Source organism: Globicephala melas, chromosome 10 (assembly GCF_963455315.2).
Source record: "Globicephala melas chromosome 10, mGloMel1.2, whole genome shotgun sequence".
Lineage (NCBI taxonomy): Eukaryota > Metazoa > Chordata > Mammalia > Artiodactyla > Delphinidae > Globicephala > Globicephala melas.
The window spans coordinates 95,102,156-95,127,582 of NC_083323.1; the positions used below are offsets into that span (position 1 = coordinate 95,102,156).

General features: G+C 38.4%; 1 protein-coding gene and 1 long non-coding RNA gene across 3 annotated transcripts in view; one reads left to right on the forward strand and one right to left on the reverse strand.

The window, feature by feature from the left end:
- Window positions 1–24,992, forward strand: part of LOC115840979 (alpha-2-macroglobulin) — a 40,836-nt gene extending 15,844 nt beyond the window's left edge. The window contains exons 14-36 of the mRNA XM_030834489.2: window positions 355–497; window positions 1,532–1,681; window positions 3,582–3,749; window positions 4,926–5,034; window positions 6,602–6,722; window positions 9,793–10,021; window positions 10,754–10,880; window positions 11,233–11,354; window positions 11,750–11,801; window positions 13,739–13,822; window positions 14,094–14,270; window positions 14,595–14,682; window positions 15,654–15,810; window positions 16,574–16,648; window positions 17,095–17,275; window positions 18,569–18,792; window positions 20,413–20,631; window positions 20,791–20,918; window positions 21,811–21,901; window positions 23,003–23,071; window positions 23,940–24,042; window positions 24,476–24,517; window positions 24,858–24,992. Coding sequence (XP_030690349.1) covers window positions 355–497; window positions 1,532–1,681; window positions 3,582–3,749; window positions 4,926–5,034; window positions 6,602–6,722; window positions 9,793–10,021; window positions 10,754–10,880; window positions 11,233–11,354; window positions 11,750–11,801; window positions 13,739–13,822; window positions 14,094–14,270; window positions 14,595–14,682; window positions 15,654–15,810; window positions 16,574–16,648; window positions 17,095–17,275; window positions 18,569–18,792; window positions 20,413–20,631; window positions 20,791–20,918; window positions 21,811–21,901; window positions 23,003–23,071; window positions 23,940–24,042; window positions 24,476–24,517; window positions 24,858–24,874 — 2,876 coding nt within the window. The 3' untranslated portion in view covers window positions 24,875–24,992. The remainder of the gene's footprint in view (window positions 1–354; window positions 498–1,531; window positions 1,682–3,581; window positions 3,750–4,925; window positions 5,035–6,601; window positions 6,723–9,792; window positions 10,022–10,753; window positions 10,881–11,232; window positions 11,355–11,749; window positions 11,802–13,738; window positions 13,823–14,093; window positions 14,271–14,594; window positions 14,683–15,653; window positions 15,811–16,573; window positions 16,649–17,094; window positions 17,276–18,568; window positions 18,793–20,412; window positions 20,632–20,790; window positions 20,919–21,810; window positions 21,902–23,002; window positions 23,072–23,939; window positions 24,043–24,475; window positions 24,518–24,857) is intronic.
- The window catches only part of LOC115840984 (uncharacterized), an 89,918-nt gene that overhangs the window by 24,288 nt on the left and 40,203 nt on the right, over window positions 1–25,427 (reverse strand). The window contains exon 5 of one of the 2 annotated variants that reach the window (XR_009565481.1): window positions 2,056–4,283. The exons of the other annotated variant lie outside the window; for it this stretch is intronic. This is a non-coding gene — a long non-coding RNA (uncharacterized lncRNA). Of the gene's footprint in view, window positions 1–2,055; window positions 4,284–25,427 lie in introns of those variants that run through there. 2 annotated transcript variants of the gene reach the window in all.

The following is a 25,427-nucleotide window of genomic DNA, read 5'->3' on the forward strand; positions in this document are numbered from 1 at the left end:
CCTTCTCTAGTGTAAAATCTAGATCAAATGGTAGCCAAATGGATGTCTCCACATCCTTAGATAGCATCAGAACTTTGTATAGATGAACTCAAGCTTAAAACTGGGGAGAAATCATTATGCGATTTTGAGAGAAGAGGGGGGCTATGATAAGGTTGTTGTTGTTTTTTTAAGCCAGGATTCTTAGAGATAGTCATCCATTTATTACACCTGCTATTTCTTATATCTGTTACATCTACTAATAGAGTCATCAACCAGACCAGGCTCCTAAAATGACATTGTACAGCAGAAAAGTGTTATTTCAGCCCTGAGCTGTCTAACCCATGACCACTTCCTTTCACTCTCTCTGTGCTCCAGTGGAAGGCCATTTTCCCCTGTCAGTCCCTGTGGAGTCAGACATTGCTCCCGTCGCTAGGTTGCTCATCTATACCATTTTACCTGATGGGGAAGTAGTTGGTGACTCTGCAAAATATGAGGTCGAAAACTGTCTGGCCAACAAGGTGGGTGTTTTATATCATAAATTTTTCAACATTTAAAACTAGAAGTTACTATCACTATCAATTATTTTCTACATGCAAGCACTGGGGCCAAAAGGGTTAAATGAATTCACCAGAGGTTTTCAGCAAGGTAATGGCAGATCACACTAAGAAGCCATGTCAAGAGAAAAATAAATATCATATATTAACACATATATGTGAAATCTAGAAAAATGGTACAGATAAACCTATTTGGGAATAGAGGGCAGGAACAGGGACACAGACATAAAGAACAAACATGTGGACAAGGAGGGGGGAAGGGAGGGTGGGATGAACTGGGAGATTGGGATTGACATATAAACACGACCGTGTGTAAAACAGATAGCTGGTGAGAACCTGCTGTATAGCACAGGGAGCTCAGCTCGGTGCTCTGTGGTGACCTAGATGGGTGGGGTGGGGGGGGGGGCGTGGGAGGGAGGTTCAAGAGGGAGGAGATATATGTATACATATGGTTGATTCACTTTGTTGTACAGCGGAAACTAACACAACATTGTAAAGCAACTATACCCCAATTTAAGGAAAAAAAAAAGAAGCTATCCATGTCACTTGACTCCTAGTGCAAAATTCTCATGCATTGTCTCTTACCATATGATACAGTTCAGAGTACCTTGTTCCCTTCTCTTATGATGAAATGTTGGGAAACATGTAACCAAGTTTATAAGACTACAAAAGGGCCAAAAGAAAAATACAAGAGCATCTAGAACCATTTGCATTCCGCCCACAGTTAGTTAATGAACACCTCACTATGTATCAAAGGTAAAAAATGGCATATCCAATTTAATAACTTATAAAAACAGATATCATTATAATAGCTCAACTGATGAGAATCAGAGTGACAAAATAGGGAACCAAAGGCCTCAAGGCTTACATGGTGCCAAACATCAACAAAGTCAAACAAAGCGATTATGCATTGAATTTGCGGAGCACCCAGGAAATGCTGGTGAATGCATGGGTAAATCAGGAAATTTGTTTTTCTGACTTTGTCCCCAATTCCACAGGTGGGTTTGAACTTCAGCCCAGCACAGAGTCTCCCAGCCTCCCACGCCCGCCTGAAAGTCACCGCTTCCCCTCGGTCCCTCTGTGCCCTCCGCGCCGTGGACCAAAGTGTGCTGCTCATGAGTCCCGAGGCCGAGCTCTCTGTGGCCACGGTGAGTTCCGTCAGCCCCAGGGGTCAGGAAGGGCCACATCAGGGACTCAGAGCAAGAAAAAACCCTGAGTGGGATAGCATCCATTAAAGTTATATTTATCTAGGAGTTAATAGTTTTGAGCTCTTTCATGTGTACTTTTTCTTGGTGAGGAAGATATTACATATGAATATCAATGTATAAATCATGCACCATCCAAAATCCCTGAAATCCTAGAGCTTTAAGAAACCAATAGTAGGAGTTTTCAGACTAGTTTTAATATTTCAAAAAGTCTAACAGAAATGGTACATATACCTGCACTTAGACTGCACAGGCTAAGTGAAATATCAAACTTCTTTTAATAAGAATTGTATCAGTTGAAACACTGCATGCCCAAGATGAACACAGTTTCTGAAGGAAGATCTGTATTGTCTCTGATTAATAAAAATTAGGAAAAATTAATTACCATGTGATAAATGACATTAATAAATGAAACCTTTTCAAATACAGGGTTAACAGGAAAAATAGCCAAAGGGTATGCTTAGTATAACAACGGGAAACTACTTAATGTGTCCTAATAGTAGTTTGCCCATTACTTCAAATTTTCAATGAGGGCAATTGGAATAACCTCTTACTGAAGTTTTTTTTCACTACCAAAATTTTATAAAGGGAAAGTTACGTTTTTACTTCCCTACAAGAGAAACTTAAAAGAAAAGATCTCTTACTTTCTGGTCCTTCCAATAGTATTTAATTAAAAATATTAGAATACTTCTAAAGGAGATATTAAGTGCATAGTGGAAGCAAGGGAATATGTGGAACGCTAACATTAATGTTTTATGTTTGTATAACATAATTTTATAGTTCTCAAAGTTGTTTTCAATTATAACAATCCTAGTGGATAGATAAGGCAGAAAATTCTATTAGTTTGTTAATAATAAAGCAGAAGCTTTCATGTATCTAGTAGTAGACCTGGGTTAGAACAAGGGTTCCTCTCAATCTTTGATAATGTTTCATTAATGAAACACTTGCACCTAGTAGCATAAGTCACTCATTCAACACATTTATTTAGTGCCTACTGTGTTCTGGGTGTGTCCTAAATTCTGGGGATCTCATAGTGAACTACTAGAAAGAAAAAAATCCATGCACTCATAGAACTTAATAGGTGAGACAGACAATAATTATGTGATATGCTTTGGAGAAAAATAAAGCAGAGGGAGGAGATGGAGAATGCTAAGAAGGAGCTGCCTTTGAGAAAGTGCTTCATTTCATTGTGCTACTCACTTTGCTAATCTATTCTTATCAAACAGTTTTGAACTCCTATAAATATAAAACACCTACAGAATTTTTATGTTTGTCTTATTCTTCCCGTTGAAGTGAATTTGAAAGTATCATTTTCAGTATTCTACAAAGTTTTATGTATTTTATAAAGATATGGAGCATTTAGTTCCCATGAGTAATACTAAGAAAATACTGTCCTGACCTATACAGAGGATACATGCTTATCCATGTGCCTGTTTAGAACATGTTGTCCATTTACTTTGTTAAACACTGAGTCAGTTGCTAACCACCAGATAGAGACGAAACTATTACCTAATTCTGTCATCCTGAAGCGTTGCACAATGTCTCAAATATAGCAAACCTCAATTTCTCTTAATTAAGTTTTATTTCATTCCAGCAGAGTCTAGGGTTTGCCTCTGAATTGCATAACAAAAGATTATGATCCTGAGTACTTAGATAGGAATGTTTTAATTGTTTTTTTCCCTAAAATTGTTAAACGTTTTCAAAATCATCTTCTCTGTAAATTATCTAGGCAATGGAGCCACTCAAAGAAAGTCTGGTAGTGATTATTCTTTTCTTTTCTCCCTGCACTTAAGAAAAATAAGCCACAAGTAAGTTTGTCCTTTCTCCCTTTGCATTTGTACAGGTTTATAACCTGCTACCAGTAAAGGACCTCAATGGTTTCCCTGACCGTTTAAATCAACAGAAGGAAGACAATGAAGACTGCATCAGTCACCATAATGTCTATATCAGTGGGATCATGTATTCCCCAGTATCAAATACAAATGAAAAAGATATGTATAGCTTCCTAAAGGTAAGTCCATTATATTGCTGATGGTCAGTTCTTAAGGTTCACAAAATATTATATATGGAAAAAAATATTTATTTTAATGCTTCCATATTATAGTTGAGGATAATGGGACATAGAGAGGTCAAGTGACTTCTCCAAGGTCACTAATAGTAGCAGATCTACTAATAACAACAGAGCCAGGACTGGAACTTTGGGGATTATTAAGCAAGTTTTTTTTCTTCATTCATTTCATTCATTTATAAATATTACACATGTAAAATAATTACTGTTGAAAAGGTTTAAAAACAGAATGAAATTATCTCTATAAGTATATCAATTTCCTTTCTACTCATGTGAACATTAAAAGTTTAATATTAGGGCTTCCCTGGTGGCGCAGTGGTTGAGAGTCCGCCTGCCGATGCAGGGGACGCGGGTTCGTGCCCCGGTCTGGGAGGGTCCCGCATGCCGTGGAGCGGCTGGGCCCGTGAGCCATGGCCGCTGAGCCTGCGCGTCCGGAGCCTGCGCTCCGCAATGGGAGAGGCCACAGCGGTGAGAGGCCTGTGTACCGCAAAAAAAAAAAAAAAAAAAAAAGTTTAATATTAGGGAGGGCATATCTGTATGTGTATGGCTGATTCATTTTGTTGTGCAGTGGAGGCTAACACAACATTGTAAAGCAACCATACTCCAATTAAAGTTTTTTAAAAATGGTCAAATATCAGTAATTTCATATGGTTCTACCTGATTAGAATCATTAGACAGCTGAAAAACTGTAATATTTATACATCAAGTGAAACAATGCAAGCCTTTGTATTCCAAAGAAAAAAGTCTTTGCAGGAGAGAATGACCTCAGCTACTCTGAAATGTACTTAAACCACACATACTCAGCACCAGGGCTTATGGCGCTAGCTTCCCATGTTTAAGGATGCCAGTGGTGAGGCTCAAAAGTTGGATTCTGACTGAGCTTCCTCAGTGCACAGTAAAGACGGGTGTTAGAGCGGGTGTTAGAGTAACAGTTATAGGTAACGCTGGGGTGACAAGAGACAGGGACACTGTTTGAAAGAAACAACTTCCAAATCCAAAAACACAAAAAGATTAATATTAAGCTAGTTGGACTGTTTGTTAAATTCAATGAAAAGAAGTATGTGTATATACATATTTTATGATATTTGTGTACTGATTAGGTGATGATTTCCTTTACAGGATATGGGCTTAAAGGTATTCACCAACTCAAAAATTCATAAACCCAAAATATGTCCACAGCCTCAACAATATAAAATACAGTCATCTCAAAGACTGTTATCTTCTCCAGGTAAGAAATTAAGAAAAATTAATTGCCTAATATATTGAACCAAATAAAATAATTCTTTAAAAAAGATAAAATGTGATGAAATTAATTAAAAAGGACTTGTGATTTCAGACATAGAGAACAGATTTGTGGTTGCCAAGGGGGAGGGAAGAGTGGGGGAGGGATGGACTGAGAGTTTGGGGTTGGTAGATGCACACTATTACATTTAAAATGGATAAACAACAAGGTCCTACTGTAGAGCACGGGAAACTATATCCAATCTCCTGAGATAAACCATAATGGAAAAGAATATAAAAAAGAATGTACGAAAAAAAAAAAGAAAAAAAAAAAAGAATGTATATATGTGTATAACTGAGTCACTTTGCTGTACAGCAGAAATTAACACAACATTGTAAATAAACTGTACTTCAATTTAAAAAAAAGAACTTGTGATTTAGATATATTAAAGTTCTTGCTCAAGGTCACATAGTGATACAAATCAAAAAATTCTGTTTGTGTCCAGCTCCCACGTATGCAGCTGGAAAGAACACAAGGCAGGCTGTAAAAAGCGTTATAAGACAGGTGCAGATATGAAGAATAAAAGAAAGGATTGATTCTGATTGAGGAATCAAGAAGTCATTCATATAGAATTTACTTCTAGTAAATGAAGATGTGTGAGTTTTAAAAGGGAAGGGAAAGTTTCCAGGCATAGGATAATGTAAACAGAAACAGAAATTCACAAATTGGGACTATATTCTCACCAGTCAAGAAAAGAAGCTCTTTAACTTCCCCAAAACATCAGCTAATATCCATATTGAAATCACACTCATTTGTCAATGATATGGGCTACTTCTTTGATGAATCATATAGTAATCAATCATTTATTTATTTATGGTCTGATACTGTCAAATCATGGTTGAATATAGGTTGAGTACAAACAAAAGAGTCTGTCAAAAATCAAGGTAATCTTTCAGTGAGAATCAAATGGCTATACGGAATTTAAATAAAGATCATTGTACATTTTTATTAGTATTTATAAATTATATCCTTTAATCCTTTATCAATAAGATTTGTAGTAAATTTATGTATGAACAAGTGTATAGATGGACAAGATTTGTCCCAGTGACAAATCTTGTCTCTTGTGTCTTATCTTCTGACACATTTGGGAATAAAGGGTCACATTAGGGAATAAAGAGCTTTTTAAATTCTTGATTCTCTCACTCCTACAAACGGTTTCTCAAAGCCACTGTCAAAATGTCTGGGTATGATTTTTCTTTGCTCTCACAGAGGTGCAGAAGCTGCAGAGCCTCCTTTCTGCCTCTAGGTTTCTTTCACAGGCAATCCAAGACTCGTCCTGCCTCTAGGTCTCACTGTTCTCTGATTGTGATTCTCTTCCCCCAGCTCACTCCTAGCTTACTGTAATGCTTCAGAATTCATCTAAAAATGCCACCTCCTCCAAGGAGCTTTCCCTTAATACCCAAGTGTCCTCTCCTGGTTCCTATCTATTTCATCACCCTATTTCTTTTGTAGCACTTACTACAATCTCTCATAAGCCTTATCTTTATATTTATTGTTTCTGTCTCCTCCGCAGTCGTAGCTGAAATGGGAAGAATTCATGAACTTATGCATATAATACATATTTCAGAGCCTCCCACAGAGACTGTGCGAAAGTACTTCCCTGAGACATGGATCTGGGATTTGGTGGCAGTAGAGTAAGTAACTTCTTTCATATATAAGATGCAACAATATAGATTCCTCACAATTTTCAATTTTTAGCTAGTTTTTCAATATCCAAGTATATCTTTTGGACACATTGCTGTGTTCAGGAGAGGTTTAGTATAATACTTCTGTCATGAAGTCTCACTAATCTAATTTAGTATCAGAAATTTTGTACAAATGTCATTCTAAGATTTCCAGAAAATGAGCATAAGGACTAAATATAACCAAGCACTGCACAGATTAACACCTATAAGAGATCCTTCATTGCTCGGCAGTCCTGAGTTAAGCACAGGGTCAGTCAAGCCAGCTCTACACAGTAGTAGTAGAATTTAAAATTATAAACCTTCCCTCAGTGGAACAGTATTTTAGAGAAAAAAATTTAATAACAATCTAAAACTACATATTTATCACTATATTGTCTATAACAGATTATACTACAGCTACATGTCTAAGGAGAGACTGATATAGACTAGAATTGAAAACAGATTTGGAAAAAGGGACTTATACATTCCCATTTCAAGCCTTGATTATACTCTCCATTATTGGTATTTCTACTAAGTGCATTCAAGTCATGACAATAGAATCATTTATATAGGGGTACTCTTCCTAGAAAGGATTTACAGGTATACCTCAGAAATATTACAGGTTCCGTTCCAGACACTCCAATAAAGCGAATATCACAATAAAGTGAGTCACATGAATTTTTTGGTTTCCCAGGGTGTATAAAAGTTATGTTTACACTATACTGTAGTCTATTAAGTGTATAATAGCATTATGTCTTTAAAAATGTATATACTTTAATCAAAAATACTTTATTGCTATGAAATGCTAACCTTCATCTAAGCCTTCAGCAAGTCATAATTTTTTGCTGGTGGAAGGTCTTGACGTGATGTTCATGGTTGCTCACTGATCAGGATGGTGGCTGCTGAAGGCTGGGATGGGGCTGTTCCTTAAAACAAGACAGCAATGAAGTGTGCCACGTCAATTGACTCTTCCTTTCACAAACAATTTCTCTGTAACATGCAATGGTGTTTGATAGCATTTTAGCCACAGTAGAACTTCTTTCAGAATTGGAGGCAATCCTCTCAAACTCTGCCACTGCTTTGGCAACTAAGTTTTTGTAATATTCCAAATCCTTTGTTGTCATTTCAACAACCTTCACAGCATCTTCCACAGGAGTTGCTTCCATCTCAAGAAACCACTTTCTTTGCTCATCCATAAGAAGCAACTCCTTATCCATTCAAGTTTTAACAGGAGATTGCAGCAATTCAGTCACATCTTCAGGCTCTATTTCTAATTCTGGTTCTCTTGCTGTTTCCACCACATCTGCGGTTACTTCCTCCACTGAAGTCTTAACCCCTCAAAGTCATCCATGAGGGTTGGAATCTACCTCTTTCAAACTCCTGTTAATGTTAATATTCTGACCTCTTCCTATGAATCAAGAATGTTCTTAATGGCATCTAGAATGGTGAATCCTTTCCAGAAGGTTTTCAATTGACGTTGCCCAGATCCATCAGAGGAATGACCATATACGGCAGCTATAGCCTTACAAAATGTATTTCTTAAAGAATAAGACTTGAAAGTCAAGATTACTTCTTGATCCATGGGCTTCAGAATGGCTATTGTGTTAGCAGGCATGAAGACAACATCAATCTCATTGTGCATCTCCATCAGAGCTCTTGGGAGCCCAGGTGCATTGTCAATGAGCAGCAGTATTTTGAAAGGAATCTTTTTTCCTAAGCAGTAGTTCTCAACAATGGGCTTACAATATTCAGTAAACCATGTTGTAAACAGATGTGCTGTCATACAGGCTTTGTTGTTCCATTTATAGAGCACAGGCAGAGGAGATTTAGCATAATTCTGAAGGGCCCCAAGATTTTCGGAATGATAAATGAGCACTGGCTTCAACTTCAAGTCACCAGCTGCATTAGCCCCTAACTAGATAGTCTGCCTGTCCTTTGAAGCTTTGAAGTCAGACATTAACTCCTCCTCTCCAGCTATGAAAGTCCTAGATGGCATCTTCTTCCAATATAAGGCTGTTTCATCTACATTTAACATCTGTTATTTAGTGTAGTCACCTTCACTAATTATCTTCTGGATAATTTGCTGCAGCTTCTGCATCAGCACTTACTACTTCACCTTGAGCTTTTACGTTACAGAGATGGCTTCTTTCCTCAAGCCTTATGAACCATTCTCCGCTAGCTTCAAACTCTTCTTCTGCAGCTTCCTCACCTCTCTCACCCTGCACAGAACTGAAGAGAGTTATGGCCTTGCTCTGGATTAGGCTTTGGCTTCAGGGGATATTGTGGCTGGTTTGATCTTCTATCCAGACCATTCAAATTTTCTCCATATCGGCAATGCGGCTGTTATGCTATCTTATCATTCAAGTGTTTACTCAAGTATCACTTTTAATTTCCTTCAAGAACTTTCCTTTGTATTCATAACTTGGCTAACTGTTTGGTGCAAGAGGCCTAGCTTCCAGCCTATCTCAGCTTTCAACATGCCTTTACCACAAGGCTTAATAATTTCTAGCTTTTGATTTAAAGTGAGAAGTGTGCAATTCTTCCTTTCACTTGAGTGCTTAGAGGCCATCGTAGGGTTGTTAACTGGCCTAATTTCAATATTGTTGTGTCTCAGGGACTAGGGAAGCTCAAGAAGAGGAAGAGGAACAGGGGAATGGTTGGTCAGTGGAGCAGTCAGAACACACACAACATTTATCTATTAAGTTTGCCATCTTATATGGGTGCAGTTCATGGCACCCCAAAACAATTACAATAGTAACATCAAAGATTGCTGATCACAGATCATCGTAACAAATATAATAATAATTTAAAAGTCTGAAATATTGAGAGAATTACCAAAATGTGACACAGAGAGATAAGGCGAGCAAATGCTGTTCGAAAAATGACACCAATAGGCTTGCTTGACGCAGTGTTGCCACAAACCTTTAATTTGTTTAAAAAACACAGTATCTGTAAAGCACGATAAAGCAAAGTGCAAGAAAATGAGGCGTGCCTGTATTTAACTGCTTACTTTTTGTTCTGCACATTGCCACCTCCCCAGCTCCTCAGGTGTGGCTGAAGTAGGAGTAATAGTCCCTGATACCATCACTGAGTGGAAGGCAGGGGCCCTCTGCTTGTCCAGTGACACTGGACTTGGTCTCTCTCCGACTGCCTCTCTCCGAGCCTTCCAGCCCTTCTTTGTGGATCTCACGATGCCCTACTCTGTGATCCGCGGAGAAGCCTTCACACTCAAGGCCACTGTGTTAAACTACCTTCCCAAATGCATCTGGGTAAGGACTTCTCTTTATTAACTTGAACACAAGGTAACAGTCAAGTAAATTAAAAACTGCATTCCTGGGAATACTGACAAACTCCTGTGTGTAAGATGGGCTCACCAGGAGATAACACTGTCAGAGATACTCATATGTTATATGACTATGGTTGCTGGTATGTCCAAATACCAAATGACAACTTAAAACAAGGTTCTGACCCTTATCATAACCCTTTAAAGTTAGGAAGTTTGTGTAACATGAAGATTTCTGACATGAACAACAAAAACCAGTATGCTGATTCTCATGTCTTATACTCTCCAAGGTTTCAACCTCTACATTCCCATATATTTAACTTTTCTTATATGACTAACTGTATTAAACTTAACTTTTAAAGTTATTTATGTGCATCTCCCCATAATTGTTTATAAATCTTGTATACTCTGCTGGGAGGGCTGAGGGTATGGTCAAGATCCTAAGCCAAAGGAGTAGAGCTTCCACAGGCAACAAACATACACCATCATGACTTTCCTCTCCTCTGCTCCTACCACGTGAAAGAGCAGATTATCCCCAAATACTAGTGTTTAGATGTCAGATCCACTTATAAGATGCCCAGTCTTCATTTATATTATCTTCAGTATTAGGCAACCTGAAATCTACCCAATCCCTCAATGTGCTTTATTTCAAGCCATTCTTCCTTTGGCCCCCTTTCCCTCTGGTCTATTTGTCTTTTTGTCTCATGCGTGGTTTCAGGTCAGTGTGCACCTAGAAGCCTCTCCTGCATTCCTAGCTGTCCCAGGAGAGAAGGAACAAGAGACTCAATGCATCTGTGGGAATGGCCGGCAAACCGTGTCCTGGGCAGTAACCCCAAAGTCATTAGGTGAGAGACAGCCTCCTAGAGGCAGTTCTCTACTCAACGACTGTGTGTGTCTGTCTATGGGATCCTCATATCCAGGCAAAGACGCCCCCACCCCCCACCAAATGGTAGAAGTTTTTTCTTTGTCTTTCATTCTAGGATGTCTAGAAGGATACACCCGCTTCCCTCACCTCCGGCTCCACCTTGGATTCCCAGTATCATTAGCCTCTAGTCTATGTTGCTTCCATTCCTGCTCCTATATTTTTATAAAACAAAAAAATAAGGTCACAAAGCATTAAACATTTATAAATCTTGGGGTTTGGAGGCATAGAGGAAGAGAGAGATGGTGCTCATCTCTACTGGCCCCTTTTTCCAGGGAATGTGAATTTCACAGTGAGTGCAGAGGCACTGGAGTCTCAAGAGCTGTGTGGGACCGAGGTGGCTGTGGTCCCTGAACATGGAAGGAAAGACACAGTCATCAAGCCCCTGTTGGTGGAAGTAAGTAAGCCTGCCCATTTGATAAGTCACAGTGAGTCAAGAAAAACAATGGTGAATCCAGCTGGGGTTCCAACTTTTAGGTAAGAAGGGCTAAAAAATAGATATATGAAAAAAGAAATATATATATATATATTCATGGGATATTTCACAATATGATTCTCTCTCTGTGTGCTTCTCTGTCTCTCTCTCTTGATTTTACTTTGTAATTTTCTCCTCCCTTTCTCATCTGTCAACCTGTCTCCTTCATATTACTTATAGAATTTGCTTCTATAATATATTTGAAAATCAGTTCCAATCCTTCTCTTCATCAAGAAACCTGTAGTTCCCCTATTAACACACATGTCCTGAAAGTCAGTCCATTCTCATTTCTAACTTTTCTTTCTTTCCACCTAAAGCCTGAAGGACTAGAGAAGGAAGCAACATTCAACTCCCTGCTTTGTCCATCAGGTAAGACTCAGTCATCATAATTAAAACAACATTGACTAGAATATAATATTTGAAGTTCAAAGTATTTTATATATACCATTCCTACACTTTCCCTATGAGGTAAGCAAGACCCGAAGAACCATCAACCCATTTCGTAACTGAGGAAACTGGTTTTTAGAGAGGCCAAGTAATTTGATCAGCTGAATATCCGTATCCCAGGAATCCTGAGTCTTTATTTCTTAAGCACCTGTGCAAACATCAAATTGTCCTTCTGACCAGTGTATGATGTGGTTATAGGTAGAAAGTGGGTAGATTCAAAATGAATACTGCCAAAGGGGATATTTCCTTGGATATTTAGTAATACCACACATGGGTAGCTGAATTCAAGCCCCTTCAACACTGAGTTTTGCATAGCTAACCACACTGGATAATGAGACTATGCTATTTCCAGAAGAAAAGGTTGCCATAGCCTTTACCATTTGTCATGTCAATATTTGTTTGGTGCCAATCCTATACCTAGTATCCTATCAGTCATTGGGAAGGGACTAAAGAAGCTTACAGTAAAAGATACAGTTTTATCTTTGTGGAGAATTTCCTAAACAGAAACATTTATAGAAATTTAGTACACGAAATTTATCAACACAATGTGTTCTCATCTCAAACCAATGTCTAATCAACATCATGTGTTCCTTACCTTTCTGTACCTACTAATTTCTGTTTATTACCTTTTTTGTCATGTCAATACTTAAAATATATAAAACGTATTCTAAAAACATAATTGCCTTATTATTTAGCCTTATTTCTACATTTAAGTGAATTTAGTCCTTACTACCAAATCCATATATGTCATGTTTTCTTACAAAGCTTTTTTTGAAGAGAAGTTTTTGACATACAAATAATACGTACATAATTAATATAACTATGTATGTATTTAACACATAATTATATTATGTATTTAACTACATGATTAAACTTAATTATATAACTATCAGTAATTAATATAATTGATAATACACACATAATTAATGTATACAACTTAATGAGTTTGGAGATAAGTATACACCTGTGAAACTGTCACCACGATCTATACCATAAGCCTATCCATCACTTCCAAAAGTTTCCTCCCACTCTCTTATTATTATATTTTTATAATATAAGATCTATCCTATTAGCAAATGTTTAGGTTTACAATACAGTATTGTTAACTGTAGGCACTATGCTTTACAATAGACCTCTTGAATTTATTCATCTTGCATAACTGATAGTTTGTACCCTTTGACAAAAGTTTTATTATTAATCTTATGAAGACAGGATGCAGTATAATGATAAATACATTTTTCTTTTTTCATCTTCATGTAATTCACTAATATTAAAATGCCAGCAAATGTATGCTTATCAGCAGCAGTTAATTTATTTTCACTGAGTCAAATACTGTTCATCTTCACCCCTAGCCCCATGTCTAGCAGTTCCATTAAAAATACTGTCTTCATATCTGGTGAAATTTGATGGAAGTAAAGACGGAGCATTATGGTAGAATTCAGGAACTTTTTGAAGATTTTTCCTTTGCTTATATATACATAGTGGGTTTTTTGCATACAACTGTTGTGTAAGGAGGCTGGGGATGGACATGAAATATATCACCTTGTGATAACAATCTTGTGTTAGCCATAGGATGATTACAACAGAATCACAACATCACAGGTACTTGTCAGTTTGTAGCCTTCTTTTGGAATGCAACTCCACATACAAGGAGGTTGGGGAAGGAAAGTTCTAGAAATCTCAGAATCCCATTCATATATGTTGAAGGTATTTTTTAAAACTGGAATATTAAAAGAGGGACAACTTTTCAGAAGAAGTTTAGGTACAAGGCATAGTTCTGGCTTCTGGGTCTTGGAACTCTTCAGGAAGATATACAGCAGAAATCATCTTCATTGTGGCTGATTTGTTTCTTTCTCTAGGTGCCGAGGTGTCTGAAAAATTATCTCTGAAGCTGCCACCAAATGTGGTAGAAGAGTCTGCCCGAGCCTCCTTCTCAGTTTTGGGTGAGTCTCCAGCCCTAGGGGACTACTGTACTATATTAGACAATGTCTACTATATTTTTTCCATAAATACTTTCTCAAAATAACAGCTATACTTTTAACTTCTTTCTTCTTTGGACTTATTTATTGCTTCCAATCATACTTCTGTTCCTTGAAGACACCCTTCCTAAAATTCCTCATTTCTTTACCTTAGCTAATTATTCATTTCTTCTTAATGATTCTGATAGATTATAATCTATAAGCTTTATGACTTCCCATCTCTCCCATTTCCTAGGAGACATATTAGGCTCTGTCATGCAAAATACACAAAATCTCCTCCAAATGCCCTATGGCTGTGGAGAACAAAATATGGTCCTCTTTGCTCCTAACATCTACGTTCTGGATTATCTAAATAAAATACAGCAGCTGACTGCAGAGATCAAGTCCAAGGCCATTCGCTACCTCAACACTGGTGAGTCACTGAATAAGGGAGTGAAAATTTCACAGTGCAATTTTAACAATAGGTTGGAATCCCCAATAGGCTTGAGTTACTTATCAATTCTATGATATGTAAATTTATCATACTATGATAGTTACAATAATAAGAATACTATGACAGTTGACTTCATGGTACCTAGCCAGTGTCCAACCTCCAATAAAATGTTTAGGACTCAGAACCATCTAACACATTGCAGCAAAATTTAGGAACTATCACAAGATGCCAAGGCATTTTGTTTATTTCTCTGGCTACAGAATGTACAACCCGTCATGTTGCTTCATTAACCTTCCATTCCAGGTTACCAGAGACAGCTGCTCTACAGGCACTATGACGGCTCTTACAGCACCTTTGGGGAGCAACATGGCAACAATGAGGGTAACACCTGGTAAGGGAAAGACAGTTTTTTGAGCTCCTGTTTTTGTGTCAGGTCTTTTACATATATTATCAAAATTATATTCCCAGGAACCCTATCAGATATGTATTATTAAGCCTATAGTTGGTTATACTAGATAAATATACCAAAACTAGCAAGGTAACAAGCAAAAAAGCTGAGATTCAAACACACGTATGTTAGATTTGTCCCCAGAATTCATCCTGTTCATAATACACCAAGGTATTCTTTCTGAAATAGCTATTTTTTTTTCTAAAATAGCCCCCATAACCATGATTTTTTTAATGAGATAGCCAGCAAACATATCATATAACTTCTAGATAAACCATGCTCACTTCAGTTTATGTTTTTAGATCATATTCATCTTAATCACTAATAAATTCAATAATAGGAGGAAAGAAATGAGATGGAGCCAGTGATATGAAACACCATTTTAAAATCCCTAAGGCAAAGCAATGTCAGAAGTTACTGCATGTAAGAGCTGTGTATGAGAAGATTCTGCCATCTACAAAGAAAATCGCTAAAGAAAAGATTTAAAGCCTTACTCAAATAAAATAAAAAAATAAGTAACATTAGTACAGTTGACCCTTGAAACACATGGGGGTTAGGGGCACTGACCTTCAGCAGTAGCAAATTCACATATCATTTTACAGTCGGCCCTCGGTATCCCCAGTTGTGCATCCACGGATTCAACCAACTGGGGATCATGTAGTATTGTAGTACATATTTAGTAAAAAAGAAATCCATGTGTAAGTGAACCCATGCAGTTCAAACCATGTCGTTCAAGGGTCAGCTGTACGAGAGCTAGCAGAGTCATCAAGTAAAGGCAATGGGAGCTCTAAGTAAAGAATTCCTGTTAGATGACTCACGTCAGTGTGAGAAGTGTCCTATGAAGCCTGTTGCTGTGATGTGGTTATAAAACCACTGTAACAACGTAAATGTGATCATCACTTCCTCCCCTTCAGGCTCACAGCCTTTGTACTGAAGAGTTTTGCCCAGGCTCGAACCTATATCTTCATTGATGAAGCACATATTACCGAAGCTCTCACCTGGCTTGCCCAAAAGCAGAGGGACAGTGGCTGTTTCAGGAGTTCTGGGTCACTGCTCAACAATGCCATTAAGGTGAAGTGTTCTCGGAGCTAGTGTTGATTTGTCCATTACACTGTTCTCAAGGATGAGGAGAGGAAGTGATAACATAAGAATTCCTTAAGGAAGGTATCAGAAGAAAATAAAACCTGGGTAGCACCAAGAAAGAGGGGATGGAACTTAGAGTGACTGTGATACTTTGCTTCATGGGGATGTATATGGGTAAGGACAAATTCCATGACAGCAGAATACAAGGAGCTGATTAAGAGCATTCTCAAAAGTTACTGGGAGTTTTTAAATTACTGATTCATTTTCAGTACCGGTAATTGATCTGTTCATATTTTCTATTTCTTCCTGGTTCAGTCTTGGGAGATTATACCTTTCTAAGAATTTGTCCATTTCTAGATTGTCCATTTTATTGGCCTATAGTTGCTGGTAGTAGTCTCTTATGACCCTTTGTATTTCTGTGGTGTCAGTTGTAACTTCTTTTTTCATTTCTGATTTTATTGATTTGAGCCCTCTCCCTTTTTTTTCTTGATGAGTCTGGCTAAAGGTTTATCAATTTTGTTTATCTTTTCAAAGAACCAGCTTTTAGTTTCACTGATCTTTTCTATTTTTTTAAGTTTCTATTTTATTTATTTCTTCTCTGATCTTTATGATTTCTTTCCTTCCTAAACCTTATGCTTTAGGCATAAGGTTAGGTTGTTTATTTTAGATTTTTCTGGTTTCCCGAGGTAAGCTTGTATCGCTATAAATGTCCCTCAAATTATTCAAATCTGTCTCTCTCTCATATTTACAGGGTGGAGTGGACGATGAAGTGACCCTCTCTGCCTATATCACCATTGCCCTTCTGGAGATTCCTCTCCCTGTCACTGTAGGTGCCCTTGCTGAAGCCTCGTTCTAGATGCAATGAAACTGCTGACCTGATGTCTGAAACAACACCCCACTAAAAACCAGTTGTCAGCATTCCTTCTATGCAATGTCAATGCTTCCCAGATCAATAGAGAATTTAGTTAGTCCATTAAGAAAGATTTACACTTCCCCAGTGACGACCCTAGTCTATTTTTCCCCTAGCAACCCTACTACCACCATCACCACACATGCAGAATGAATTCTAAAGATATGGTCTATATTCCTGCCTTATGAATGTGAGACTAACAGATTAAAAAAAAATACTATTCTCTCTATCCGTAAGAATGAGGCTAGAAAGACAAGTGCTTTCCAACAACTTCCTGACCTCTGTGCTGTGGTCTGTGTTTATCCGGGAGCACTAGCCCCCCTATTCACACAGCTCGCTCCCTTCTCGCTCTGCCTTCCCAGCACCCTGTCGTCCGCAATGCCCTGTTCTGCCTGGAGTCAGCCTGGAAGTCAGCCAAGGAAGGATCCCGAGGCAGCCACGTCTACACCAAGGCACTGCTGGCCTATGCCTTTGCCCTGGCAGGTAACCAGGAAAAGAGGAGAGAAGTCCTCAAGTCACTTGATGAGGAAGCCGTAAAGGAAGGTGAGAGCACACCCGGGATCTTTCTCCCATCCCACAGTCTCTGGATCAAGGATTCCATATCAAAAATACCCCATGACTACCTCTCAGGACCCCTTTCCCCTCTCTTCTTTTGTCTATGTCATTATGGACTCAAGGATTTCTTACTCAAGTCACACATCCAAAGATAAGAGGCAATGTACTGTATATATACAAAAAGGCATAAAGAATAATAAGCAAACACCTTTAATACTTCCCTTCCAGCTTAAGAAACAAAATATTACCAATGCTGGAAAAATCCCTTGTGTACCATTCCTACCTGCAAAAGTAATTGTTATCCTGAATTTGTCATTCCAAACTCCATGGATTTCTTTATCTTTTTACTGCATATGTATCCCTAAATAATATTCAGAATGTTTACATTTTTCCTCTTTAGATAAGAAGTATCATCCTTCTGAGTATTTCTGCTTGATCCTTGTCTGTCTGTCTGCCTTTTGCTTTTTAAGTTCAACATTAGGCAGGCTGATAGGAGTCTCCTGTATGGGTATGTTCATTTTCACTGCTGCATGATACATTACAATATATTAAAAAGGCCATAATTTATTTAGAGAGTCTCTCCTCATGGATCTTTTCTTGTTTCTTATTTACTTCTATTGCAAACCATGCTGCAATGAATACTCATATACCCATCTCCTTGAGGGTGTGTGTGAGTTTCTCTAACTTGTACTTAGAAAGCGTAACTGCTGATTAGCGGGCTAAACACATCTTTCCCTTTGCTGGATATCATCAGATTACTCTCCAAAGAGCTGTTTTCTTCCCACAGCAGTGTAAATCCGTTCCCGTTATTTCACACCCTGTCAGCCTTTGCTATTTTGAGGATTACTCTATTTTTTTTTTAATCTAATGAGTGTACACTCCATTATCTCATGTGATCTGTGATCCTCATAAGAAACCTCTGAGGACAGGCTTTACAGAAAGTTGAACAAGCCCTAGACAGGGTCTGGATAACCTCAGATGTTGGAAATTACCACAACTTGCTCTGCAAGAGAGCAAGTTGAACAAGAGAACTTGCTCTGCCATTTCTCTCTTCCACCAAGGCAACCACCGCAACCATTTGAAAACCTAGTGGCACAGCTTCTGACTCCTTAGCCCAGATGAGACAAGCCTCGTTCAGCTGTCTGTAGGCAGGAAGTCGCCAGATAAGATTTAAGAGATTATCACTGGAAGGCAACCCGCACTTCAGCACTGGCCCTTGTCCTTTTACCTGAAGTTAAATATGAACATGTGGTCACTTGCAAATCTTTTTCTCATCTCCAGATAATTCTGTCCACTGGACACGACCTCAGAAACCCAAGGCACGAGTGGAGCAGTTGTACCAACCCCGGGCTCCCTCTGCTGAAGTGGAGATGACAGCCTATGTGCTCCTCGCTTACCTCACTGCCCAGCCTGCCCTGACCTCGGAGGACCTAACCCCTGCCACGCTCATCGTGAAGTGGATCTCAAGGCAGCAGAACTCCCAGGGGGGCTTCTCCTCCACCCAGGTCTGTGGTTAGCGAGAGCCTTTTACTTTACCTTCAGGTAGAAAAATGTTTGAACAAGATGCAAACACATATAAGAAGAAAAGAAATGAAGATAAGAATAACTTGAAATGAGAAGAATGTTATTAGTATTCAAGGATGGTGAGAAATAAGAAAAAATGAGAGTCAAAGAGGGCTGAGGGGGCTTCCCTGGGGGAGCAGTGGTTGAGTCCACCTGCTGATGCAGGGGACATGGGTTCGTGCCCCGGTCCGGGAAGGTCCCACACGCCGTGGAGCGGCTGGGCCCGTGAGCCATGGCCATTGAGCCTGCGTGTCTGGAGCCTGTGCTCCGCAACAGGAGAGGCCACAACAGTGAGAGGCCCGCGTACCGCAAAAAAAAAAAAAAGAGGGCTGAAAAGAAAATGCCAATTCTGCCCCACCCCCATCCCATATTTTTATCACAGGCTCCTATTTCCAGTAACAACTCTACATCCCTAAAGCAATAGTGGGGCACCAGGACCCTACACACAATGGCCACAGCAGAACGAATTTAAAAATCCACCATTCTTCTGGAAGTTCTAAGAGTCCTTTCAAGTTGTTCCCAGAAACACTATTCAGAAACCAATCACCTCTCCTTGCAAAGCTCTCCATTTCTAGGTCCACTTTGACTGGCTTCTTTTAAGGCTGACACATTTCATGCTTCCTCTATCCACCTCTTAATATACAAACATTTGTTCATTGGGAGCATAAAGAACTATCTTTATTCATCCAACCTCCTGAGCCTAACTATATAACCTTATATGTAAAAAATTCATCAATATAGACAGAGCAGGGAGTTTCATCTCCAGAGAATTCAGAGGTTAGCGTATGCACCCTAAAAGAGAAGCAGAATGTGACAGAAAGACATTCCATCCTTTTTCCACTGTATTTAATCTCTTATTTTTCCATATAAATGGAGAAAATAATTTTGTTAAAAGTTATCATTCATTTCTTAGAAAATTATTATTTGAAGGATGCCAGGTTCAATGTGGATGAGAATTGAGAATATGACCTGCCCGCTGGAGGGGGATCCAAACTTCTGATGAAAAAGAGAGAACCAAATAAAAATGTCAACAAATCCAGAATATAATTATAATTATTCATTTTTTATTTCCTCTGGAGAAACCGAAGCATGACCCTGATCATGGCTGCAAAGGACCCTGGGTTTTCTCAGGGCACTGACCTCAGCAGCAGAGCAGAGTGTAGCTTGGGGTGAGAGCCAAACTAAACTTTGGTTGGGTGGTGACAGATATGACCACAGTTATCAAGAAAGACATCTTAGGCAAACAGCTAATGCTAATAAATAATTCCCATTCATATATATTCTCCACATTGTATACCTCACATATATTTATAGAGAGAAAAGAATCGATTTTCTGAGAAATAAATTTCTAAAGCATATAGTACAAGGCAGATATGTGAAGGTTATGGTTCTGTCATCTATCTAAGGATTACAATCAATCTTGAAATGAGAACCTCAATATTTAAGCAGTGAGGGAAACAGGAAATAGGAAATCAAAGCCCCTTTTGTGGCAGCTAACATGGGCCTTTGGGTCTTCAAAGGGTTGTCATGCCTAAGTGGGTTCCCTCACCTGTCTCTTCCAGGACACCGTGGTGGCTCTCCATGCTTTGTCCAAATATGGAGCAGCCACTTTCACCAGAACTGGGAAGGCTACACAGGTGACCATCCAATCTTCAGGGACATTTTCCACAAAATTCCAAGTGGACAACAGCAACCTCCTGTTACTACAGCAGGTTTCATTGCCAGAGGTGCCCGGAGAGTACAGTATGACAACGACAGGAGAAGGATGTGTTTACCTCCAGGTGAGATTCCAGGGGCAGGTGGGGACAAAAGGTCCAGAGTAACATTGTCACTGAGAAGGCCTAACACAGCAAATGATGGGGCAAATCAAAGAAAGAGTTGAGGAAGTTGGGAGGAATCCTGGGCAAGGGAAAAATCACAGATTTTTGTCTGTTCCACAGACATCTTTGAAATACAATATTCTCCCGAGAAAGGAAGAGTTCCCATTTGCTTTGGAGGTGCAGACGCTGCCCCAAACTTGTGATGGATCCAGAGCTCACACCAGCTTCCAAATCTCACTGAGAGTCAGGTAAGATCTCTGACTGCATCACGCAGTTCTGGGTATAACAACCAATCTTCTTACTGGAACTCCGCATTAAGCAGAGCAGGGTGACAGTGAATGTTTGTTCTACCTTTATTGAAAAAGCAACGTGTTCTCGTGTTGACACAGAATCTCTCAGTGATGGGGCTTACATTGTACATCCCCCAACTCCAGGATCTATTAGTGTCTAGTCTCATTATTTACAGCTTATTAAGTCCCCTCAATAATAAATAAAGAACCTCTAACCTGAATTCCTGACTTTATTCTAATGTAATTATTCATCCTGATTTCATTCTATTGTAATGAAATCCTATATTATTCTTGCTTTATCTGGGACAGAAGTGGAGACTTCTTGAAAAGCGCGAATAGAAGGAAGTAGTGACTCTCTAGTTAGAATTCCTACTGGTAATAATTAAATCTCAGATTATATATAAAATAATCAATTTTGGGGAAAATACATACATAAGCAGCCATATTCAAATACCTACAGGGCTATTTGTGTCTGTCCTCAAGAATATTATAACCTGGTTGGGGATACTATTCAGGAAAAAAGACAAAGTATATGTAACAAATAACTGCGACAGACTAGCAGTCTCATGCCCAGCTAAGCATCACTTACAGAGCTTCCTTAAAATGCAGATCCTCAGAGTTCACACCCATGAAATTCTGATTCATCAGGTCTAGAGTATAGGCCTGGTCTCTGTGGCTTTAACAGGCTCCCCTGAAGATTCTAATGCACAGCCAGTTTTTTGAGCTACTTGGTAGGAAATTTAGGAAGACTTCTGGTACTTTTCAGGGCTGTTGAGTGCTTACTGTGGACATAGAAAAAAATATTTAATAACACAGAAAATCCTAATTCCTTTCTTCCCTGGATCTTTAGTTACACTGGAAGACGTCCAGCCTCCAACATGGTGATTGCTGACGTGAAAATGGTATCTGGCTTCATTCCCTTGAAACCAACAGTGAAAATGGTAGGTTTACTATAAGCCCAGGAGACCCTATTTTATTTAATATTTTATGTATCTCTAGACTAAGAAAACATTAATATAAAAATACTATTAAATTAACTTCTATCAAAGACATTACTGTCTGCAAAAGGAGAAATATAATTTAGCACATTTATATGGGGGTTTGTTTGTTTGTTTTCTCATTTAACTTTGTTTAAATGGGTCTCAAAATTTTATGATGGATTTTTGGTCAAGTTTCCATTAAGGTATTAATAAAAATACTAATTTTAAAAACTAATAACTCAAAACTGCCGCCCACAGAAAAACAAATGATCCATAAAACATTCTCCTTTTCTTCTAGTTTTACGATACATTGTTATCATTAACCAGTCTTTCACTACTAAGTTCAATGGTCAACTCAGACGGTTTTGAGACTGGGCTTCCACCATTGATCAAACTGGGGTGGCAGGTATTAGGGATCATACTCATTTAGCCTTCTGAACTATCTGGGCAGACCTGGTGACCTTGCCAGCTCCAGCAGCCTTCCTGTCCACCGCTTTAGGGACACCCACAGCAACGGTCTATCTCTTGTCATGAACAGCACTTTGCTAGGAGCCACATCTACTAGGAAAAAATTGTCAGCAGGCTACTGCTTTAATGGAGCTTAGAATCTTCAGAAGATAAAGCATACACACATGAACTAGTGAAAAAAATATGAGAAAGATTGATTGACATAAACTAGAACTATTACAGAAGTACAGAGGAAACTGAGATTGCTACAAGTTATAATAAGCAAAAAAAGTAAAAAAACAAAAACCTCCTTCATGAAGGAATGGAATGTGAATAGAACCTTGAAATATAGGTAATTTCCAAGTTTAGGACATTTAGTTCCCTTTTCTTCAAATAAATCAATTTACACATAGGTCCTGTGTCGTATTAAAGTTAAACCGTGCATCCCAATTATCTTTCATTTTTAATTCTGCCACATTATTGCCTTTGCTTACAAAAAGTATTTGAAGAAATTTTACCCTCAGGCTTAATTTGGTAATAAACATTCTTCTTTTCTCTGGTTCCCCAGGGTTTTCTTCTGTTTATTAACATTTGTGATGTCTTAATTTTCTTCAGCTTGAAACATCTAACCACGTGAGCCGAACAGAAGTCAGCAACAACCATGTTTTGATTTACCTGGATAAGGTGAGAGCCCTGCCATCCTATCCAAAAAAAATATGGATAATGAGCTACCTGGGAAGTGAATGAAGGCATTTTGGAGACATCACCTCCATGCTAAAAATTTGAGAATTCTAACACTAGGTCCAGTGAATATTCTCCTCTCCTTCTCTATTTATATTTCATCTGGGACTATGGGAAGAAATGACTTGTTATAATATTGGGATATGAATATTTCTAGGACCCCATAAGCAAGAAATTCTCCACAAAAGGTGCTCATTATGTGCACAAGTTATTTTGAAGACACATATAAGGAAGTAACCATTATTAGTCAACTATTGTATCAACAGCACATCAAAAAGACAAAAGGGCGATATGCTATCAATCTCAGCAAGGACTTAGACCATAAAACAACAAGACCAGTGCACCAATAAACCAATCTGATTTTACAGTTGTATGTTGTTGCATAGTTTATTCATTCCTACATTGACGGATATTATAGTTTACGAATTTTATGAAACATAGGCTGCAGTGATCCACCTTTTATATTCCGTTTTGAGTCGACACAAGTATTTCTACAAGATAGAGTAGTGAAGCTGTACTGAATCTCTGATACTTAAAAATAAACACAGCTATTCAAACAATAAAAAGCCTGCACCATTCACCCCTATGAACAGAGCTATGCACTCACATTGACGGGAGTATATGAATAGTTTTAGTTATTTAAGAAACAATTTGGGGAAGTTTTCACCTACTCTGAGAGCTTTTGGCCCAAGTTAAGTACCCTGTTAGTTGATAAAAAGTTTTTCCCCAAAATAGATGAATACTTAAATTCACTCAAAGAAGAGAGAGGAAAGCTCCCTGGAGAGTCATTTAATTCCCTTTTGCTTTATAGGTGACAAATCAGACCCTGAGCTTGTCCTTCACGGTTCTTCAAGACATTCCAGTAAGGGATCTGAAACCAGCCATAGTGAAAGTCTATGATTATTATGAGACAGGTGAGTGAAAGCAAAGTTCACACAGAAATTAAATACCTGATCACAGAAATTTAGATTTGAGAGATGTGTTGGGGCAATTCATTGCACTAATCACTCTCATCACTTCATTTTGTCTCTATCAAGTCTGATACAAATATATTATTACTAATACAAAGCACCTGTAAGATATTTAGTTCCCTTTTCTTCAGATAAAATCAACTGTAGGACAATATGAAATTTAAATAAGTGTAATCTGTACTCTTACCCTTCAGGAGTTTAGGGTAAAGGAAAGCATAACATAAAGTATTTGAAAATATAAGACAGAAAGCAGCACATCAAATGAATTCTGCTGAGGTTTCTGATGCAATTCTTCCCACAATAAAGATTCTTTCACTGACCTGTAACATAGATGTTCACTTTCCCTCTCACTTCTCCTATTTTTGTTTTTATTCAGATGAGTTTGCCGTTGCTGAGTACAGTGCTCCTTGCAGCAAAGGTAAGCAATTCATACTCCTTCCAGATGGAGTCAGAACCCCTTTGGCTTGTCCCTCAAATCTCCTCCATAAAATTCTAGCTCAATATTTCTCATAGACATCATACTGTTCACAGTGCAACTTATTATAGAAAAATACATTTATTGGGAAAGGGCCCCTGATAGTCATACCTCAGACAGTTCACAGAATTGCATATTAGATAATTTTAAGTAACGGATCTCATTTCCCACTATACTAATTGGATTTCCTCAGGAACCATGCTACCCAGATCTAAAGGAAGGAATATTCACTGTTCTGGAAACCCAAGTCCATCTTAATTTTCTATTCTTTCCACTATCACAGACACTGGAAATGCTTAAAGACCACATCAATGAAAACTGCTTTGCTGGAGTCCCTGTTCCACAGACTCAGATCTCCATGGAAGAAAAGAGTTTTTATATCTCTGAAGGCTTGTTGAATAAACCTTTTTCTCTGGCCAGCCCATATTACTGTTTACTCATTTATTCAATAAACACTTATTACACTTCCATGTGATTCCCAATAGACTCCTGAGATAAAAATTCACAGCAATCAAGGGCTAAAGGATTTCAAAAAATGAAAAACATTACAGAGGTGGTGGTCACAGTAGGCTTCATTTAGAGGTTGCAGGGAAAAGAAGAAAGTATTGGATTATGTACTAGGAGCATGTAAAGTGAGTTTGGTTATAGGATTACCCTAATAAAAAGCTGAAGAGTGGATTTATGAGAGAATAAAAGGCTGACTTGACAAAGAAAGACTTTCTACATCAAAGGGAAATATGAAATAGAAAGTTGAATATGTCCAACATTGGGAGGCAGCATAATTAATTGGGACTTGATTTGAATTGGAAGTTACGTGACCTCAGAACCAAATCTGCCATTGACCAATACAAGT